Source organism: Bactrocera dorsalis, chromosome 3, assembly GCF_023373825.1.
Source record: "Bactrocera dorsalis isolate Fly_Bdor chromosome 3, ASM2337382v1, whole genome shotgun sequence".
Lineage (NCBI taxonomy): Eukaryota > Metazoa > Arthropoda > Insecta > Diptera > Tephritidae > Bactrocera > Bactrocera dorsalis.
Genome location: NC_064305.1, coordinates 68,968,183 through 68,991,577, shown reverse-complemented (window position 1 = coordinate 68,991,577; position 23,395 = coordinate 68,968,183). Strand labels below are relative to the sequence as shown.

The window sequence follows — 23,395 nt, the reverse complement described above, 5'->3', positions numbered from 1 at the left end:
TGTGTATGAAAATAGTAAAAAAAAAATTATTAAAAATAGATAAATAGAAATGTATAATAATAAGAATACCTACAAGCCACGTTTGACCAATTTTTTAAGCTTTTTTTTTTGATTTTCAATTGTTGGTGCAAGACTTACCAATGCTTTGCTATTGATTAGATTGCGCACAGCGAAGGCGCGTCCCGAGAGGCCCTGTTTGGCCAGCTTGGCGTTGAGGTTTTCGAGAAATTCCGCTTTGGTTTTCGAGCGTATACTGCCGGCTTTCTCAATGTTTGAGCTGGCGTAACCCGCTGTTGTTGTTGGCCAATTCGGAGTGGTGCATGAATTTTGTAGCGTTGATTTGGTTGCGAAGCGTTGGTGGTGTTGCAAATATTTGCCAATTTCGAGATTTTTTTTTGTAATATTTTCCCAATAGTTTTAGTTTCATTTATGTTTATTATAGGTGCACAAATAAGCCATTGGTAGTGGTGAGATAATGCATAAAAACGTGTGAAGAGAAGAAATGCAAAGAAAATTGATATTATTTGAAGCCATATTGGTATAAAAAAAAAAAAACCAAAAATAAATTGTGAACAGTTCAAAAAATCTAAGCAATAAAAATTCTAAAAGGTTAAAAAAAATGCAGAATTTTAAATATAAAATATATTACATGGTAGATATGCAAAATATATTGTGCATTGCAAAATAGCTGCAAAAAAGTGCAATTAACAAACGCAACAATTTATCAAAACAATTGAAAAATATTAGAAATATTAAATATGTATATTATTAGGGTGGGTAAAAAAAAAATTATATTTATTTTAAATAATATAATAAAATAAATAAATAATATAATAAAATAAATAAATAAAATATAATAAAATAATTTTTTTCGCTTGGTAAAAATTGCTTCCTAGACACCTCTAAGAAAGTCGTTCCAAGTATGCGCTCTTAATTATAATGGGAACGTCTTCTCCACCTTGGAGGCTCCGATTTAGTAGAGGCTCTACGCATCTCACTAGGCAGTGTGAGCCATATTTTAAGTGAAATTTTAGATTTTAGTAAGCTGTGTGCACATTGGGTGCCGCATTCGCTAACAATGGAACAAAAACACATTCGAATGCGATTTTCTCATCAACATTTGGAGCATTTTAAAAATGATAAAGTGGATTTTGTGCATCGATTCATCACTATGGATGAGACTTGGGTCTATCAACCTGATCCTGAATCAAAACAAGAGGCTAAAGAGTGGTGTGAACCAGGTTGTTCGAAACGAGTACGAGGGCCTAACTAAAAATAATTGCGAAATTTTCACTAAAATTTTAATTTTTTTTTGTAAAAATGTCTGTTAAATATACAATTTTCAGTTTTTTTGTCCTTCGTTCAAGTTCTAAGTTACGTTTTAACAAAACACGTATTTTTTGTTTTACATGATCCTGTAAGGAGTTATCTTGCCAACGTGGACACAACTTTTTTTCGAGGGGTCACCGGAAATGGCGTCGCAATGGCCGAATTTAAAATTTTTTTTTTCAAAAATTTTAGAATTTCTTTGCTAATGTATGTTTGTAGCAATAAAAAATTCTAAAATATTTTATTTTTTATATGAGAAAATTTTTTGAAAAAATGCTGTTCTTAGCTCGAGGAAACCCATGTAACCCCTTAAGCGCTTAGGAGATATTCCTTCTCAAACTCCATTGCATAACATTTTCATTTTTAATTATAAAAAACTGTAAGACAGATCTGCCTTTACATTTAAGCGTTTAGAGAAACTTTCTTAGTGGTGTCAGAGAACCTAGCTTTCAGCGATAATTTTTTTATATTTTTTTTTACCCACCCTAATGTGCATATAAGATATGTGCATACATATATTATAAAAAATTATGGTTATATGCATAAAAATAAATAAAATATAAATATAAACAATGCGATAACAATATTTTTTTTTTCAAATTTTAAAATATGTAAATGAATAAATTTATATGTATATATGTATATAAATTTATTAAAAAATGCTTATGTACATACATATAATATATAACTATGATTCAATGCCAGAAAAATGCAAAAAAGTGCATTACAAACCAAAAAAAAATTTTGCCAACTTTTCTACAAATTTTCTTAAGTCTAAAAAACAATAAACAAAAAGTTTATATAAACATATTACATAAGCATAAATGGTTATTTATCTACAATTTCTTAAATAAATTTTAATTATATAAAAAAATAAAATGCTTCGAAAATAATAGCTAAAAAGTGTCCAAAACGGCGTTGCCACTGATGAAATCCTTAACAGCTGTATTGTAGAGATATTTACTCAAAACTTATCATGGGTTCCAGTGCAGAGTTCACTATATTTAATTAACTTTATTTTATTAAATTAACGATTCATCTAAAAAGTTTAGGTATAGGTAAGTAGCTAATCTCTCATGAGGGCACGAATAATGCCACTTCGACAGGTAGAGACGCTTGTCCGGTGTGATAACAGCACCAGCACCTAGAGCCTGCCACAAATTCATTGAGCTGGCTGATATCTACTCCAGCCAATTCACCGAGTGCGTAAAAAGTATGACAACCGTGATGCTTCAATTAGACTGACGCAAGCTGGGTAGTGAAAGATAAATTGTCCAGATGTTTGCGTCCTTCAAAAGCCTTAGATTCATCGCGTCCAATGAGACAGTGTCCAGTCAGCATGCTGATATCATTGCGATGATGTTAGCCTTAGCCTTGTTTAGAGCTAGCAGTTCAATCTGCTGGTTGCTGACCAACGCATGCAAAGCTCGAGCCAAAGCTATAAATACAGTTCCAGACTACACGAAGACAGGGAAAACCCTGCTCATTACCATGCTGATGGTGGGCAGGCGTACGGAAATCCACCTACTGCAAGCCAATGGAAACGGTTCTGAGGCTCGCTGCGCTGTGCATAACGGGAGCTTTAAGAACAACTCCAAGGCAGATCTTGAACTGGTACTAAACCTGCCACCTATAGACCCCTCCGCAACAAAATCGGCGGGACGACCACTAGCTGCAGGATAATTTACATATAGAATCGACTACATAATTACACTTTTCAACTGGGAAAGAAAGTTCAAAATAAACATAAAAAAAGATGGTTGGCGTAGTGGTATGTTAGCTACGCACAACACTCGAAACATCTATACGGAAAGCTCGAAATGGACAATGGAGTTGGTGCGAGAATACACTGTCCAGAGTTAGGCATAATGCAAGTTTTTAAGTTGCCGGACCACTGCAGTATATTTCAAGCTGAGGTCTTTGCTATTGCTAAAGCCGCGGAGCTGGTCTCTAACGTACCTGCAGGTAAATCCAGAGTCTATCTACATAGACAGCCAGACAGCAATCAAGGCCAGAAGTGTCTTGGGAATTAGGAAATCTGTGAAAAGTATTTCCAGCAGCAGCCTAAAGGATGACTACTTTTCTTGGACCTAGAAACTGAACTCCATCTAGTATAACAAAGGACCAAAACTGGCCTATGCGAGGCTTATTGGCCTACCAGTTTAACTTAACCTAATCAAATTTAATACAAAAGATCACGTGGATACCTAATAAAAGCTATGTAAGTGCTTTACAAATGGAATAACTGTATTGGATTATACCAGTTTATACCATTTATACCAGTTGTTTGTTCGATTCGTTACTTTCGAAAGTTATACGGAACCGAATTTGAGAGGACTCAGAATTGTATACGACAAAGAAGAGTGGCATTTCAGTTGTTTGTCGAAAAAAGCAACAACAATAAATATAGGGTTGAAGACAAAGAAAAATAATAGACACTACTTGAGCAAAGGGAAAGAAAATTCGCTTAAAACAGAATTTTGTATTAAAATAAACATGTGCAACTACAAATCAATGGGTATTACAACAGCAACTTCTTTACTCTTCTAAGTGCAATTGATGATTTGAAAAGAGGTTATGAGTGGAAAAATAGAGCTCGGAAGAAGAACGCTGTGCTATATGAAGACGAAGGGGGCGCGGAGACAAAATGCAGCGCCAACACGTTTTCTCACACGGTCGGGGTGTATGTACATAATATATAGTATGTACAGAACACATGCGCGTCGCAGCTTTCAAATAAAAAAAGGAAACGAAAAATTAAATGACAAAAGCAAAATGATGAAAGACCGTGGAAAAAATGCAAAAAACAGAAGCGGCATGCAACGCGGTCAACGGTCACGGTGTACAAATGGTGACGGTCGAAGCAAAAAAAGGTTTCAACAACCGAACGAAACTCAAGACAGCAAATACAAAATTTCAAAACTCCAAACGATATGAAACAAATGAAACGAAAATACGCTCGTGAAAGCACACGTGACTGGATGCAGACAAAAACAAATAACGCGCGCTCACTTGGATTATGCGGGGCGGCATAGTAACCGTTGCCGGCTGCGCCGCCGCCGACGCCGCTACCACTGCCACTGCCGTGATGTTGGTGCTGTTGCTGTTGCTGCTGCTGATGGTGATGGTGATGATGACTGCGCGAACTGGTGCCATAAATGCTCGCCAACGACGACGGCGACGAGCAGGTGGGCGAAGCCGGCTGCGAATGCACCGACGCGGGCGAGTGACAATGTATGGTGGTGGTTTGGATGAACGGATTGGTGGCCACGAATATCTTTTGTTGCACGCTGGAGTGACGCGACGGTATGGGCGGTTGACGGTGGTTACTCTGCAATGTGGCCGATTTTTGCTTGTAAGACATTTGTTGCTGCTGTTGTTGTTGGTGTGGCAGTGGCATTTGTGCGCGCTGGTTAACAGTCGCCGTCTGGGAATGTTGCTGTGACTGATGGTGTTGCTGAGCGGCTGCGTTGGCGCCGATGGCGGTAGATTGTTGATATTGTTGCTGTTGGTAGTGTTGCTGCTGCTGCTGCTGCTGATAGTGTTGTTGCTGTTGTAAACGCTGTTGTGCGAGATTCTTGGGTAATGTCATGGTGGCGGTGGGCGGCGCATAGGTGGCGCCTGCATTAGAGCGCATAGCATTTTTGGGCATGGTCGCGGTGGCATTGGCAGTGGCAGCATAAATGGATGAGTTCGTGGGTGGCGGCGGCGGATTTTCAAGCGGCGGCGGGCAGCTATGTGTGTGTGGCTCGCGATGATGTGGATGGTGCTGCTGCTGTTGTTGTTGCTGCAGCTGCTGCTGTCTAGCGACACCACCGGCTGGTGCATAAGACGACTGATGCTTGGGCGTCTGCGCAGCTGTGGCGTTTTTATTGGCATTAATTGTAGCGGCAGCAGTGGCAGCGATAGTAGTCGAAGAAGAATTGATGGAGGAGGAGGAGGAAGTGTAAATATTTGTGTGCATATGCTCTTTAGGCGTTTGTGCTGCATTTTGCGATGTAACGGACTGATACTGATTACTATGCGGATTGTGGTGATGATGATGATGTGAATGTTGTTGTTGTTGTTGATGATCACGCGTGGATGTATGATAGTATGTGGCGGAAGCGTTAGCTTGCGTTTGATTTGGTGCTGGTGTTGCGAGTGCAACGGCCGTTGAGGCGGCATTGTTTGCAAACGAACTGACTTTAGAGAGTAACGATGAGGTTGAAGATGATAATGGGAAATGTGGTGAAGCATTAAAATTGGTGGTGGTAGACGCTGAAGAAGATGATAACAATGATGATGATGTGTGTGAGAAATGGGTTGATGATGATGATGATGATGATGGTGTCGTTGTGCATACAGAGACAGTAACAGATGATGATGATGATGATGAGGCTGATGCTTGAGCCGTATGCGTGGTATTTGCAGTGCTAAAACTACCATAAATTTTATTATGTTTCTCTATATTCGATTTACCGTCATAGTTTTGCTGCTGATGCATCGAACCGGTGGCAACTGACGACATCTGCTGCTGCTGTTGATGGTGAGGATGCGTGTAGTTTCGCATATAGACTGGCTCACTTTGGTGGTGCTGATGCTGATGTTGCTGTTGTTGTTGTTGCTGATGCATATTGTGATGATTTGGTGAATTCGGTGTTGAGCCATAAATGCCATCACTGGTGTGCTGCTGTTGATTTTGCTTGCTTAGTCGCGCACTCAGCTGTGCAATCAAATTCGGATTGGTTTTCGGTTGTGTTGGTGGTATGACGTGATGATGCTGATTGTGATGGTCATTCGTCGGTGCCGGACTGCCCGAACGGAAACTCGACATGCTTGTGACTATTTTCGGCTGCGCATAAATGCCGGGCGATGAGGTGCGGAATGACTAAATGAAAAGAAAATATAAGAAAAGCATAAATGATGGCATCGCAAGGAAGCAATGATGTTGATGATTCATGGGGAAACTACATTTAATGCTGATGGACATTTTGTTTCGGTTTTAATTGATTGATGAATGCCTTTGTGCCAGGATATTAAACACCAATGACCAAATATCACAAATAATTACGTCCATATATGTATGTATATTATGTATGTACGTGTGTGCAAGTGTGTTAGTTGTTGTAGTTGTACTATATAGTAAATTACAACAGGTAATATTATATTAGACATACATATTTAGGTGATTGTGTTGTGTCATACTGGTATGTGTGTATGTATTTAGAGTGTCTTAATAAGAGTTTAAAATTAGATAATAAATTATTAAATTTAGTTAATTAATTTATAAAATATAAAATACATTTTAATACATACATATAAATTTAGTAACGGTGTAAGTATGTAAATTTATGTATGTATAATAAAATTGGATTAGCCATAAATAGTATTAAGAGTTAAATGTCTGCTAAATAAATTTAAATGAAAGATGTTCAAATAAAAAATAATAATAATAATTATAGTATTAAGTTTCTAAATAAAAATTAAAAAAAAAGAATAAAAAAAAAATTAAAAAAAAAATAAAAAAAAAATTAAAAAAAAAATAAAAAAAAAAAAAAAAAAATTAAGAAAACAAAAAAAAAATAAAAATATATAAAAAATTAAGAAAATGAAAAAAAATAATAAAATTAAAAGAAAAAAATAAATAAAAATTTATAAAATAAAAAATAGCAATAATAATAATAATGGTATTAGTATAAAAAATAATAAAAGAGCAAAAAAATAAATACTAAAAAATATTAATAATAAAATAATAAATAATAATAACAAAAAATAAACAGTAATAAATATTATTACACATACAATTTCGCGGCGAAATGTAGTAAATAACGATTCCTTAAAGCTTTTAATGCTTTTTCGCTATTATTAGGGCTCAGATATAGAATCAAATCTACCATCTAGAGTTTGTGTTAAAATATTATAATTAAACAAATAAAAAAGACTAATAATAATAATAATAATAGTATTAATTAAAAAATAAAATAATAATAATAAATGATAAAAAAATAAACATTTTTTAAAGGAAATTAGTAATAATTATTACCAGAAATAATTACAAAAAATATAAACAATAATAATTAGTAATATATTTATATAACAGTATTAAGGAGTCATTATTTTTTCCAATAAAAAAATTAAATAAATAAAGAGCGGTTCAAAATACTACAATTTACTAATGATATTAGAAAAGATATTAATTGCATGATATCCGAGCGGATTAACCAAAAGGATTTTCAGAATTATCAACTGAGACTCAATGTCACGACTACTGACCGAAGGGTCTATTTTTTTCCAAATCATCTCCATAAATTCATGTAAATAGATTTGGGTCTTCGTTATTGCGCAAATAGATGTTATTTTTCCAAACGTCATCTGAAATTTCAGTTTTTGCCATAAAAAAGGATTCAAGCTAAACAAGCCTTTTATCTTCAGTTTAAACCATGTCTAAATCATTTTACTTTTCCCTTTCATTTTATATCGGATTTTTGATTTTTTGCAATAAACTTTTTATCATCAAAACTAATAAACCTTTAAATTCGAAATAATATGTTATACTACACTTTTATTTTTCTCGTGTAAACATTAATTTAAAAGTTATACGCAGTTAAAGTTATGCATCAAGTGTACTGTATTTACATGGTGCACCATGTCGTATGAGCAACACATAATGCATAAATCATTGTCGACGCCAAAGAACCCCAGGCGGAGTTATTATTGGCAAAACAGAGGGCGTCAAATGAGTTTGGTTTTATCAGCCAATCGACAAATTTTTAGTGAAGCTAATCCATTGCGTCAACAGGAAAACCAATTACACAAAAATATTCAAGAAGAAAGAAATTGTGATGTGAACATAATTTGGGGATCGGTTAAAGATACAGAAGCCAAGAAAAAAGGGAGGAGTTCGCCTATTTAGGCTCTGCAGGGGACACTGACCTAGGCATAATAAATTTGCCACAAAATTAGTAACACTCTGAAGTAAATATCGCAAACCGCATGGTACATATATACTTGTATGTATGTAAGTCGATTAGCTTTGTTCGTTTGTATGTCTAGTACTTAATTCTTGAGATAATAACTAAAATTTTTTTTCATCATCTTGCATGGAGTATTTTTTTTATTTGACCAGGTACATTGTGACAAAAAAGCACCCGGATGAATGTCAAAAAAATAATTCGTCTCAAATTTTGTATTTTTAACCAAATTTAGTGGGCGAAATCATTGTGAATGTTGGAAAAGGCTTACGGTGATTCAAATTTATCAAAAACACCTTCAAAGACGGTGGACAGATCATTGAAGACATGCCTCGTTCTGGACGACCTCCGACCTCTTCAACTGATATGGTACTTGAAAATCGTCAGGCAAGCGTTAGACATCTCTCGCGAATCCATTTGAATGATTTTGGTGAATATTTTGGGTATGAAACGTGTTCTTGCTCGACTCGTCCCGATAAAGCTGAATTATTTTCAGTACCGTAAACAGGTCTCTTTAGACATGATTGATCGTGCGAATTGTGATCCCACATTTATGGAGAGCATTATAGCAGAAGATGAAACATGAGCTTATGAGTTTGACATACAAACAAGTCAAGAATCTTAGGAATGAAGAGAAAAAACGAGCCGAAGCCAAAAATAACTACGCAAAAGCCACTAAAAAATCAAGATGATGCTCATTATTTTCGATATTCGTGATTTGGTATATGAAGAATTTGTTCCGGAGGGACAGACGATCAATAAGGAGTTATGTTTGGCTGCATTGAGGCGTTTGCTTGAGAAAATGCGACGAAAACTGCCGGAGTTATGAAGAACAAATCATCGATTTTACACGATAATAATGCACCAACGCATCGAGCCACGATTGTGACCGAGTTTCAAGCTAAAAACGCAAAGAATAGCATCAATAAACCAGATTTGGTTTTTTTGTGATTTTTTCTTGTTCCCCAAACTGAAACTGTCGCTTGGTGGAACCCGTTTTCAGTCGATCGAAGAGGTAAAACAAAATGCGCTGAAGAAGCTGAAGGCCATTCCAAAAGTGTTTATGAAAAGTGTTTCGAGGGCTGGAAAAATCGTTGGCGTAAATGTATTACAACTGGTGGGGATAACTTTGAAGGCGACAAAATAAATATTGATGAATAATTAAATATTTTCCCTTTTGTTCACAAGTACAAGTATTGTTAGGGGAAGCACTAAAGAAAATAATCAAATATAAAAATTAAAAAAGGCAAAAAAAAAAAAATAGTTAAAGTAAGACCGATCTTGAAAGCTATACGGTTTTTAAGAGACTGCAGGAAATTTTTTCTAAGGAGTTTGAATATTTTGTAATTGGAAAATATTGTTTAAACGTTAAAAAAAATTAAAGCTTATAATAATAAAAATCTTATAAAAATGTGCAGCATGAGTTTAAATGCGCTCTCAGAGGTTACTTAATATTACAATAACAAAATATTAATAAGTAAAATCGGAAGCAATGAATTATCCCTTGTTAGTTAAGTTATGCGTGTGAATTAATTTTTCTTTTAGTTTTTAAATGGCGTTACTACTAGGCTTGATTCCACTAAATTTTTTTAAAAATTTTAATATTTTTTTAAATAAGTTTTTAAGCATTTGTTAGCACTACGACACCCAGTATTGAATTTGACGGCGATTGCTGATGTTGCAAATGCGTTGATTACATACATACATACGTATGTGATGCAGGTGTGATGAAGCTGATTAGTATGAATTACAGATTACACTAGATTAGAGCATTGTACAAATGACGCTGCGAATCACACCAAAGCTGGACTTACGGCGTTGTCGCTATACACGGTCGCCTCATCCTCATTATCGATCATGAGAGCGTCTAAATGATGTGCTAGTTGCTGTTGTTGTTGCTGTTGCTGTATTTGCGATGGCTGCTGCTGCTGCTGCTGCGGCGGCTTATGCTGTAGCTTGGGAGAGTGGTGCAGGTGCTGATGTGACGGCAAATAATCATAAATCTGTTCATGTTGGCGTTTTTGTTGAAGCTGATTGTTGTTGTTGGTGTATTGATATTGTGTTGGATGCGGTGTGGATGTGGCTTGTGTATTGTATTGGTGATCAGCAAATTGTTTTTGTTGTTGTTGTTGGTGCTGCTGCTGCTTAAGCGAACGCTGTTGATTGGGATTGGGTGGCGGTAATGGTGGTGGCAACTCTATTTTGCTATGTTGGAAATCGTATGGTGGTGGTGAGGTATATGATGGTGACACCGGTGGATTGTTTGCCTTTGTGGGTGTATTACGAATCGTCGTGTGCACACCATACGTGTCCGGCAGTGCATTCGACTGTAAGTATTGTGATTTCATTGGTGTTGTTGCTATTGTTGTTGTTGGCTGCGTGGTAACGGCATCATAGTAATAAATAGATGTTGGTGTTATTGGCAAAGTTTGATAGGCAGCTTCATTAGCAGCGGCATTAGCATGATTAGCATTAGTAAGCGGCATTTTGGCAGAGGTCAGTTGGGTGGTGGTCCTGCTGACCTCCATATAGGGATTATAGTATGAGTAGGCGTCGTAATGAAGCGTCTGTTCAGTGTTGGAGTCGGGCGGCAGCAAAGCGGTAGAGGAGAATGTCTTAACAGTGGTTGAATAAATATTCTGTTGTAGTTGTATAGGTGTTGGTGTTGGTGATGGTGATGACGGTGTTGGTGTTTGTATTGGTGAAAACTATTGTGGTGGGCGTAGTGGTGTTGGTGCGTGCGGAATTCATTGGTGGTGCGGATTTTGATGTATTGAGAAACGGGGGCAGAGAGTTTGTGCCAGCGGGTGGGTATGTGTGTGTGTACAGTGTTTGGATTTTATTTTTCAATTTAAGCGCAGACAATTTGCATATTTGAATATAAATGTTTTGTAAAAGAATATGTGAGCATAAAAAATAATTGTTAAATCAGCGTAAATTAAAATAAAGAAATAAATTAATTTAAATGAAATATATACATACATAAATATAAAGAAGTGTGGTTGATTAAAATAAGATTACTGGTAAAAATAAGAAATTTTAACTTCAAAAACGCATTCAAAAACTATTCAAATTGTGTTTGAAAACACATAATTTTTTGTGCTATGTTCAGAAAAGTTGGTTTTTCAAATTTTGGTAGGGCCTGTCAAGATTAAGGAATTTCGAAAACAAAGTTACTGCCAAAAGTGAAAGTTTTTGACTACAGAATTATACTCAAAAGCTTGAAAATTCTTTATTTTGGATATTGTTAGAGAAGAATTGCATTTTAAAACTTAGTACTAGCTTGTATGAAGTTAGAATATTTTCGAAAACAAAATTACTGGCAAAAGTATGAGTTTGGATTTCAAAACCCCACTCAAAAATTTATATAGAGCTTGAAAATAATTCATTGTAGTTCGAAATCTAGAAAAATGTGGTTTTTGAACTTAGCGCTAGCATGTATGGAGTTAAAGAATTTTCGAAAACCAAATTCCTGGCAAAAGTGTGAATTTTTGACTTCAAACATCCACTCAAAAGCTTAAAATTGCTTTATTTTGGTTCTTATCAAAGGAGAATTATGAATTAGAAGAATTGGATTTTGAAGTTAGAATATTTTCGAAACAAAATTTCTGACAAAAGTAAGAATTTTGACTTATTTTGATGTTAATGCCTTTATGAGCTTATTGTAGGAAAAATTAAAAATTCATGGAAATACTCGAAAACTTTGTACAAAGTTTAAAAAGTGTTAGCGAACCTTTTTTTCGAAACTTCAGATTTTTTAAATTTATAAAATCATATACATATATATTTTAAAGTAATCAAAAATAAATATCAACGCTTTAAGAAAAGTACAGATAACTGTAAAATAAAACTTCAACAAAGAAGAAAAATCTCAGAACCACGTGGACAACGCTTTCACTAAATGCCAGTTGTTCTTGCTATGCAAGATTGTTAGGGAGATATATTCGGTGGAGGGACGTTGCACTACATTTGCTCACCTGCAGCGATTGATGTGAATGCTGCAACTGTTGCTGTTGCTGTTGCATGTGCCGTATCGCATTCGGAGAAGCGGGTTTGTGACGCATAGCCGATAACGCCTTCACCGTTTCGGCTACTTTCAACGATGAACTCGGTATTGCGGAAGCCGAAACAGCTGATGGTGGTGGCGGTGTGGGAGTCGACGACTGTGCTTGTCTTGAGTCTAGCAGATAAGCGGGTGGAGGTGGTAGACTGTCAACGGTATCGTAGTGGGAATTTTGTATTGTTGTTGTCGTAGCTGGCGATGGTTGTTGGTTGGCATGAGGATGCAAATGATGGAGTTGTTGAGGATGTTGATAGTGTTGTTGCTGCTGTTGATTTTGTTGTGGCAATTGTGTAGCCTAATTGCATTTTAGCATACGATAATGTTGCAAGTAAATGAAATTATAATTAAATAAAAATTGCAAAATAGTAGAAGATAATTTAAAAAATATGAAAATTGAAAAGCTAATTAAAAAAAAATTATTTAAAAAATGTACACGTAGGAACAAAAAATTTAGAAAAAGAAATATTGAAAAAAAAAATGTTTAAAATAAACAAAAACTTTGAAACACTCCTTTGATATATTGAAAAAAAATTTGAGAAAAATTGTTGAAAACAAAAATATTGAAAAAATAAATTGTCAAAAAAAAAACTTTTTTCAACCAAAATATTGAAAAAAAACTTGACATTTTTTTAATATTAAAGACTTAAAAAAATTCTAAGCAAAATGTTGACTGTTTAAATTTAAATTGAATTTTAAATTAAAAAAAAAATAAAGTTTTTTTGATTTTCTTTTTCAACATTTTCCTTTAAATTAAAAAAAAAAATGTAAGAATGCTTAATTATTTTGAAAAAAAAACAAATAATGTGTATTGGTGCTTAAAGCTAAAATTTGAAAAATAAAAATAATTGAAAAAAAAAAATTTGAAAAATAAATGTTGACAAAAAATCTTAAAAAAAAAATTAAAAAACTTGTTTAAAAAAATTGCTTAAAAACTGTTTTGGAAAAAAAAGTAATTAAAAAAAAAAAACTATTGAAAAAAATTGCTGAAGAAAATTGTTGAAATTTTCAAAATTTTTCATATTTTAAAAAGAAAAATATTGAAAATAAAATGCTGAAGAAAATTGTGGAAATTTTAAAAATTTTTTTATTATTTAATTTTTTTTTGCAAAAAATGATTTACAAAAATTTAAATATTTAAAAACTTTGTGAAATAAAAAAAAAAAAAAATAAAATAAAAATTATAAAAACTATCGATTTTTGTTTTCAATAATGTGTATTGGTGCTTAAAGCTAAAGTGTGTGTAGTTTAGTGTTGTGTACTTTGCATACATAACCTCAATTCAAATACTTAACCTATTTTTCGCCTTTTTATACCTAACATTTCAATTTTTCACTTAAATTTAGCTACAAAATTTTTTTTAAAAATACTTCACTTACCGCCGTGCCGGTGGCATTGTGACTTGGCGTCACCGATGAGCTGCGACGCACTGGCGGCGGTGGCTTGGCCGTATTCACCGATGAGCGACGCGCTATGCGTGTTACGCCTCCTGTTGCAACAAAACAAAATATGAATTAGAATTTTTGTTGAAAACATTTTTGATTGGTATTAGATGATTTTGAATTTCCCATTAAGTTTGTTAATTGCCAAAGTCATATTATATATTTTTTAATTAAATATAAATGTATATGTTAAAGATTTTTTTTTATTTATTGACTGTTAGATGCACAAACACAAGACACCATAATATTTAGCAGGCCAGTTTAGTTACTCATATCACACGAGCATATTATCCTAGATAGATGTGTTTTTATATATACGAAGTTATGTATAAATGTACATATATATACACTAACGTTATGTACATATACTTTCTATGTACAGTTGACATATTGTCAAACAGTCGAAAAACCAAATGCATAACTGAAGTATCGAAATTTTTGTTTGCTGCCAAAATGCTAATTTAATGCAGTAATATTGCAATTGATTCAATTTTGGTGTATACGATTTCAAAAATGTTATATATACATATAATTCAATTAGCAATTAGCAAAATTAGTAGACACCAATTTTTTTATTAGCCGTTCACCAGAGTTGCACATATGAACCATTTGAATAATATTTTGAAAAAAAAAAAAATTGCAGCTTATTTTTTGTTTGTTTTTTTTTCTTCTTAATACCACCGACTCCACGATTCCTCTTCCACGCAGTTAGTCCAACTTAAATTGGGAATGAGTGTGAGTGGTAGGTGCTTAACCAGGCAAGTGAGTTACATATATGTATGTATAACAAGCAGTATTAATGTGTGTGTGTGTATATGAATATTTAATGGATGAATTGATGAGAATGTTTAAGAGGAGAAATGATATGATGAGATTGATGGAGTGTTAGGATGTACAGGAGTGTCAACTCAATATTTAAATGTTGTGAATGCACCTAAATTAATTATGTATGTATGTGTGTACATGTGGTAAATATAACTGTTGGTCCGATAAAAAAAAACAACAGTAGTAATAACAGTACCTGCAATAGATTAGAATCATAAAAATTAAATTAAATAAAAATAAATTAAAAAAAATTAAATTGAAAAAAAAAATAAAAACAAAAAATAACTGAAAAACTAAACTAAAAAATTAAAAAAAAAAACAAATAAAAAAATCAAAAAATTATAAAAAAATATAAAAAAATTAAATTTAAAAAAAAAATAAAAACAAAAAATAACTGAAAAACTAAATAAAAAAATTAAAACAAAAAAAAAAACAAATAAAAAAAATCAAAAAATTATAAAAAAAATTATAAAAAAAAATAAAAAAAAACCGAATTATAAAAACTATAAACAAAAACTTGTAGGGCATTGCATATGTGGTATTAATGTAACCACGCAAAAGAATAGCTATATAAAACAAAAAAATTGCGAGAAAATATAACCTAAAACATAAAAAAATAACAAAATAAAAAAAAACAAAAAGTTATAGAAAAATATATAGAAAAATAAATAAAAAAACCGAATTGAAAAAAAATTTAAACAAAAGTAGATTAATATAAGCACGCTTCAGTCAAAAATTTACTGTAGGAACTAAATAATGCAAAAAAAAATAACAAAATATATTAAAAAATAAATAACAAAATATATTAAAAAAAAATAAAAAAATATGTTAAAAAAAATAAAAAATATATATAAAAAACCGAAATAAAAAAAATATAAACAAAAGTACATAAATATAATCAGGCAAGGAATGGCTGAAATTCGGTAAAATATTTAGAATAGGAGCAGACGCAGGGCTGAACAGGGCTGAAATAAGACCGAGTAGATCCGGAGAAATATGTATAATTTCACTTAAAGGTGAGCGGTACTACGCTCGTCGAATTTTGGCACCAGTTTCTACAAAAACGTCTTGTACCCACTCGGGTGTAAAAGATAATGTCTCTGACACATTTTTTTATTTTTTTTGTCGAACTTTAGAAGTTAAAAAACAAGACCCGTTATATGGGGAGTTGGCAGGATTACTTTACGATTTCATCCATTTTCGCGCAAAAAAACAAAAACATTTGTTCTAAGAAAATTTGGTTGAATTGGCTTAAGTGGTTTGGGAAATATGCACATTAAACCACTTAGAGGGCAGGGCTATGCCCACTTTTAAAAAAATTTTAAAGACACAGATACCCTCGCTACTGTGATCCACTGTACCAAATTACAATTTAGTACCTTTATTTAGTGGTTATTTATTATGGCACTTCATATGTTTTCGCTGAACGGCACTATGCAGGCGTGGCAGTGAACCGATTCCCCCCATCTGCAATGCCAACGGTCAAAAGTCTATGCAAAATTTCGTGAAAGTTTTCTCTACAAAGACTTGGTTTTAATCATTTAGTTTGTATGGCAGCTATATGCTATAGTGTTCGATCTGAAAAGTTATATTTAGAGATTATAGTGCCGCCTTGGACAATAATTTCCACCAAATTTAGTGCAAATTTCTAGTCAAATAAAAAATTTTCCTTACAGGGGCTTGAGTTATGAGTTTAAAAGAACTGTGTGTACAGTTCGAAATCAGCGCTTCCGACAAATGAGCAGCTTTTTGAGGAGAAAAGAAGGTGTGCAGAATTTCAGTTGGATATCTCAAAAGCTGACTGGGACTCGTTGGTTTATATGTTGAAAATATCAAATAGGGTTGAAAAATAATAGCTTAACAACTTTTCATAAAGGCGTTTCTATGTAAATTTAAAAAGTAAGAAAAAATTATAAGAAAAAGATTTTAATTGAAATATAAAAACTATAAGGGTCCATAATGTCAAGGAAGGAAAACAATGATATTAAAGTCTTAAATATATATACATATATGTGAATATGAATGGAATGAAAAATAATATTTATGATTTTTAATTGGTTTAAAAGCTATTAGTTTTTATTCAGCGATATTTAGACAACCGACACCGAAAATAAAAATCTAAAAGGCGAAAGAAATAATCGTTCATATACATATGTGTGTAGAAAAGGAAATCGAAAAAGCTTTAAATTTTGAAAATATTGTTTGCAAGATGTGCGATATAAAGTCGCATAAAATGTCAACTTCAACATGATCCTACTTTTCAACTGGAAAAGAGGATTCAAAGTAAAAACAGAAAACGATGACTGGCGTAAAAGTATTTTAGCTACGCGCAACACTTTAAATATCTATACGGATGGCTCGAAAATGAACGATGAAGTTGGTGCGGGGATATACTGTACAGAGTTGGCAACCTTTTAAATTAACGGACCACTTCAAGTTGAGGTCTCTGCTATTACGAAAGTCGCGGAGCTGGCCTGTAATGCACTTGCAGGCAAATCCAGATTCACCATTTACGTAGACAGCCAAGCAACAATCAAGGCAGTAACATCGTATCGCATATCGGCCAGAAGTGTCTTGGAAAGCATGGCAGCAGTGGAAAGTGTTACCAGAAGTAAGCAACTTCAATTCTACTGGTTGCCAGGCCACAAAGGCATCGAGGACAATGAAATAGTGGACGAGATTGCCAAGAATGGTGTACGGCTAACATCCGAAAACGTGATTAACATTGAGAAACCCATGCATTGTCTGCACGACGATCTAGGCAGAAGCATAGTAAAGAATATCAAAACCCGATGGTACGAGATACCTGGGTACAGGACTGTATAAGTCATGTGCAAAACGTTAAATCGGAAGAACACAAAAATTGTTATTGGTAGTCGATAGAAGAGACTGTAGGAACACGATGAGAATACTAACTGGCAGTGTCTGATGGCCGCACACACCCGAGAATACTGCAAAAAATGTTAAGAGCAGGCACTATGGAAACTCTCTTGTGCACTTGTCCTGCATTGGTAAGACTACGCTGTATGCATGGGTCCCCACGGTATGATACAAGGGAGGAGGTATCGATAGTGAGGCCGCAGAGTCTGTTAAAATTCGCGTCAAGTGCAAGCTTCCCAAAGGATGACTACTTCTCTTGGACCTAGGAGCTGAAGAACTGAACTCCGTCTATGCGTGCCTTAATGGCCTACCAGTTGAACCTAACCTAACCTAAAGATTTTTTTTTTATAAACAATGTGAGAAAAACGTGCTCCAGAAGATTTGCATTGATTTTCGAAAGAAGTAAGACAGAAAATAGTGCGATAACTGTTTCTATTTTTGTGTTTTTTTTGTAAGCATGGATATTGAAGGGGTCGCGAGGTGAAATGTCGACCTACTTAGTGGGCGTCAAGTTCAAAAAGGGTCAATGTGCATTAAGAGTGTTTGATTTTTGTGATATACGATACTACAACAAAAACTCTTATTCTTTAAAAGGTTTTTATGAAATTAACTAATTTTAATTGACTTAAAAACCAATAATTATTATATTAAATCAGTGTTTAAGAAACGCAAGAATTAAGTGAATTCGGCAATGGAACCGAATATTAATATTTAATATTTAATATTTTAAGGTTAGGTTATTGTTTATTGCAATTACAATATCTCTTTGTGTAGACCAAAAATTGGTTACTACTATTAACTCAGTGTTTAAGAGACTCAACAAAATTATAGATACTAAAATTTAGTAAAGCACACGAGTTGGTTAATAAACAAAGCAGAAGAAATACGAAGAATCGATCAGAAAAAACCGTGAGAGATAAACAACACAAAAGCACCAAAGAAGAAATTAGGTCAGTTAAGTGTGTGAGAATATTAGTACGTACGAGTAAAACAAAGTAGAACACAAAAACAAACAACCAAAAAGAATGTCAAAAAGAGTCAAAAACGAACGAACCCGACAATGAAGCCGGTCTCGGCGTGATATTCGGTTTGGCGTTGGCGGAATTTATATTGGAGTTGGATGCGGGTGCAGATGCAGACGAGACCGAGGCAGAAGCTGCTGATTGTTTGGTGTGAATGGTGGGTGGTATTGATGTTGGTGTTGCACAAGTGGAAGAACACGCATAGGCGCAGGCGGAGAGAGACACTGATGATGGGCATGACGATGACAATGATGTTGATGACGACAATGAAGTTGTTGATAATGTCGCATGGTTGTTGGTTTGATTGTGTATATGTGGGTGTTGTTGTTGTTTTGGTTTTTGATGGGCAACCAATTGCGAACGCAACGGTAATGGCGGTGTTGGTGGACATTTCAACAGGCGATCAGTCGAAGCCCGAATTGCAGGCGTGCATAATAATAATGACGACGATGATGACGATGTTATGGTGGATGGCGATGGAGATGAGGCACGAATGGTGGAGTTTGATGATTTTTGTGTAGATGACATGGAGGCAGAACGTTTGGGTCGTGTTTTAGCATTAATATTGTTGTTGGTGGTGGTGGTGTGATTTTTGTTGTTCATGTTGTTGTTGTTGTGTGATTTCAGTGCATGAAATTGATAATGAGTACGATTAGAATGGGTTTGCTTACTGGTTTTAGGATATGCAGATGAAGTTGCTGATGCATTTCTTCTACTATCACTATTATTATTCAAATTTCTATTATTACTACTACTTTTAGTACCATTTTGATAGACAAGCTGTGGCCCTGCTAATGAGGATGATGCGGATGCGTTTGTGTGGTGATGGGATGATGCAGCTTTCACTACAAATGCCAAATGATTGGATGATGATGCGGATGCAGATGCAGTTGTAGTTTTTGATGTTGTAGTTGTTGCATTCGACATAGCCGTACTACAACTGCGCTTATTTAAGCTAATTGCATTACAATTATTGTTATTGCTGTTGTTGTGAGTGTTGCTGCTGGCGCCGCTGCTGCTATTGCGATTGCCAAGGCCATTGCCGACGCCGCTGGTGGTTGTGGTGGTAGTGATGGTGTTGATGTTGTTGGTAGTGGTGTTATTGGAATTGCTATGATTGTGGTTGTGGTTGCTGAGGTATATTGAACTATTCGTGTTGTTGCCGGCTGATTGTGGTGAATGTTGTTGTAATTGTTGTTGCTCCTGTAATAGCTGCTGCTTCTGTAGCAACAGCTCGTGGTGTTGCTGTTGTTCGTGCTGCAGTTGCAACTTCAATTTCTGCTTGCGAATTTTCGCATCTAAATCGGCCTTGAAATTGGCCTTCGTCAAAAGCGGTGGCGGCGGTGCCGGCGCAGGCGTCAGCCGTTCGACCACCGCTTCACAACTACCTCTACAACTACTATTACTACTCTTACGCACGCTGGCGTTAGCCTCTAAACTCAAATTGTGGTCGGCCGCTTGGCCATTGAATATACTCAAAGTCGGTTTGGGTGGTGGTATCGCTGCTTTGCGACGTATTATGGTATCTGCGTGCATGTTGTGTGCATTTGGTGGTGTTGCCACCCTTCTACTACCTTCCTCGTTGCACGCTGCTTGCGCTTGTGCCGTACCTGCGTTTGCATACTGCTGATGATGGCGGTGGTGCGGCGTGCGCAGCAGTGAAAGTTCGCTGCCGCTATTGTTGTTGTCGCCGCAACCGAGCAGCTGCAGTTGTTGTTCGCTGGAAGCGCGGAAAGAAGAGAGTCGCTGTTTGGCAGGCGCTACGGTTGCGGTGTGCGGTGGCGAGGTCGGTCCCAAGCACGACAACGACGACGACGACAAGGCCAGCACGGACATCATGCCGGCGCCCGGTGCTGCCAAACCATCGTGTGGTGCACACAAACTAGTCGGCAGTTGTGTCAATTCGCGCATTTCCTGTCGTCCCAATTGTTGCTGTAGTGGATCCTTTGTGCGCAGCACGACAATTTCGGAATTCTGTTTGACATAATCGATATCAGGCGTGATGGGTATCTGATGATCGTAGATAACGACGACATTACTGCCGCCATCGCTGCCATTGTCCGCAACCTGTTGTGGCGTTTGGTACGTGTCGGAGGTGTGCGATGCGCAATCGTCGGCCGTCGTTGTCGATGACACTGCCATCAACGAGCGATTATCGCCGATAACGCTGCCCACATCGGCGGGCTCATCCACGCCCGACGAGGCGGCTATCGACGATGAGGACACCGCTGTGGCGAAGTGCGCGAAAGTGGGATTCTCGTAGCCGCCCGCCAGCGAACTCGTTTCGCTTACATAGCAACGACTCAGCTCCGAATCGGAATTGTATTGTTGCAGTGTGCGTCCGTTATTGTCATTGCCGCCTGTGGCACAACTCTCTCGGCTGCTCAAGCTGGTGTTGTGCTCATTATTGTTGCTGCTACTCTTTGTGTTGTTGTTGTTGTTGTGATTGTTATTTATGCTCGTCAGCGAGCCGACATCAGCGGCCACATCATCGGAAGCAGTGTCGGAGAGATCAGTGCCGCAACCGCTCGTTTGATTGCTCGCGCATTGCGGTGATTTGGGTGGACGCGGTGGACAAATAACGGTTAATGGCGTTGTTGTGTCGACACGTTCCGCCTCTGTGTCTGCTAATGTTGTTATTGCCTTGGCATTGCTGCTCATCTGATTGCTGTCGGCGACGACGACGACGCTGTTGCTGCTCGTGCCGATCAAGGGGAAGGGACGATCACCACAATTGTCGCCAACAGTCTCATCCGCTGTTGGAGTAGGCGCTGTTGCTGTTGTTGCGCGCTTGCTTGCATCGATCTCGCGTTGAAACGAGTCTAATTCGCCAATTAAATTATTTAATTCTTGGATCGAGTCTTCAAAACTTTTATCTACAAAATTGGGTCGGTAGTGGTTGTGGTGGTGGTGTTTGGTGTACGGTTGTTGTTTTGTTTGGTTTTGTTGTTGTAGAAAATTGCGGTAGTTGTTGTGTTTTTGGTGCGGCAGAAAGTTGCATGTGTTCGTGATATGGTGTGGTTGTTGTTGTTGGTGTGGATTTATATACATTTTATTGTGGAAGGTTTTTGGTTCATTGTTGTTTTTGTTTTTTTGTTTATATATAGATAGATATGCAGTGCAAGTTTGACGTAAGAGTAGATTTTTTCATTAATTTTTATAAAGAAATTATTTTCAGAAATTGGGAGGCATTATTTGTTGTTGGATTTGTATATGTTTTTGTTTTTGTTTTTTTTGGCATTTACATTTCATGTGTTTGTTGTTCACGTGGTTTTGAAATATATAGTGGCGTTTCAAGTGTTGTTGTTGTTTTTGTTTTGTGATAAAACAAAAAACAGTTGGGTATATAATTAATGTTGGGTAAAGTGGAGAAGAAAAAAGAAAATGGGAGAACGAAAAACAAAGAAAATTCAATTAATCAGTTGTAGTTTTTGTTGGCAACAAATCTGAACAAAAGTAAAGACAAACAGGGTATAATATGTACATAAATCAGACAAAAGGACGCAAGGGCAAGCTTTAAGAGGTCAAAATGTTGAGTTGAAATTTTTTTTTGTGATTTTGACGGTTTTACTTAATAATATATATTTAAAATATATTAAAAACAATATTTAATAAGAATTATTTAATTAATAAATAACTGATCTTTTGTATTTATTATATAATATTTATATATTCAAACAAAATTATATTTGTAATTATAATTGTTTAATTAATAAAATTAACTATTACTTTAACAAAAAAATAAAAAAAGTATTACATTTTTAATAGTTAAAAAAATTAAAAAAAATAATTAAATTAATTTCAATTAATATTTCTTTATGTAAACATAATTTTGAATGTTTTTTTTTTTATTTGTTATTATTAGGTATCTATTAAAAAAAATTAATTTAAATTTGAATTAAAAAAATTAAAATAATTGGAATGTAAAAATGAAATTAGAACAATTTATTTATTAAAAAAAAATGTCTAACATTTTTTCCACAATTTTTTTTTTAATAAATTAATTAAAAATATGTTAAAAATTTTTATACTCCTTTTATTTATTATGTAGTAAGAAAATTGATATATTTATTTCTTTAATAAAAACCGTAATATTTTCCCACTAATTTTAATGTAATAATTAATTTTAATTAAAATTGTTTTCAAACTTATATACTAAGTTATTTTCAGATAATTGAAATATTGTTATTTAAAATTAATTTTTATTTATATGTTTCAAAAAATTTTCAAATTTATGTTTACCTAAAAAAATATTAAAAAACAAAAAATGTATTAAGGAAAAATTTAATAAAAAAAAACATTGATCTATTTATTTCTTAAAAAAAAACCGAAATATTTTTCTACTAATTTTAATGTAATAATTAATATTAATTGAAATTATTTTCAAACATTTATACTAAATTATTTTCAGATAATTGAAATATTTTTATTTAAAATTAATTTTTTTTATAAAAAGTTGAATAAAATTTTCAAAATTATGTTTACCTAAAAAATAAAAAAAAATGTATTAAAGAAAAATTGAATAAAAAAAACGGGTCAGCTTTAATATATCGTCCCAGGATTTCGGGAATAAAATGGGTATGGGGAGATCCGACTTTTATAATTACAGAAGTTTATAAAAAAAAAAATGCAAAACAAAAAATAATATAGAAATATAAATAAATACGTAGAAAAAAGAAAAAAAATTTTATTTTAAAATTTATAAAAAAATATTTTCTCAAATAAAATCTAAAAACATCATGCAGTAGTTGTTTTTAACCCTGCTACAACTACGACTTCCCACTATTCGACCTCCAAGCTTAACCCTTGTGCGCACGGGACAAATAAATAATAAATAAATTTGACAAAACAGGTGGTGATTAATACAAATGTAGTTGAGGTTTG

The 23,395-nt window shown here is 34.5% G+C and overlaps 1 protein-coding gene across 28 annotated transcripts in view; it reads right to left on the bottom strand.

Moving 5' to 3' along the window:
• Positions 1-23,395, bottom strand: part of LOC105228998 (protein MTSS 1) — a 135,947-nt gene that overhangs the window by 5,019 nt on the left and 107,533 nt on the right. For 11 of the 28 annotated variants that reach the window (XM_049453139.1, XM_049453144.1, XM_049453151.1 and 8 more), the window contains 8 exons: positions 19,276-21,387; positions 18,544-18,735; positions 13,722-13,831; positions 12,260-12,640; positions 10,097-10,990; positions 5,791-6,199; positions 4,342-5,187; positions 139-290 (listed from right to left, as the gene is read on the bottom strand). In XM_049453139.1, the coding sequence (XP_049309096.1) occupies positions 139-290; positions 4,342-5,187; positions 5,791-6,199; positions 10,097-10,990; positions 12,260-12,640; positions 13,722-13,831; positions 18,544-18,735; positions 19,276-21,387 (5,096 nt within the window). Of the gene's footprint in view, positions 1-138; positions 291-4,341; positions 5,188-5,790; positions 6,200-10,096; positions 10,991-12,259; positions 12,641-13,721; positions 13,832-18,543; positions 21,388-23,395 lie in introns of all 28 variants that reach the window. The other 17 variants (XM_049453131.1, XM_049453130.1, XM_049453132.1 and 14 more) reach the window with 14 other exon arrangements.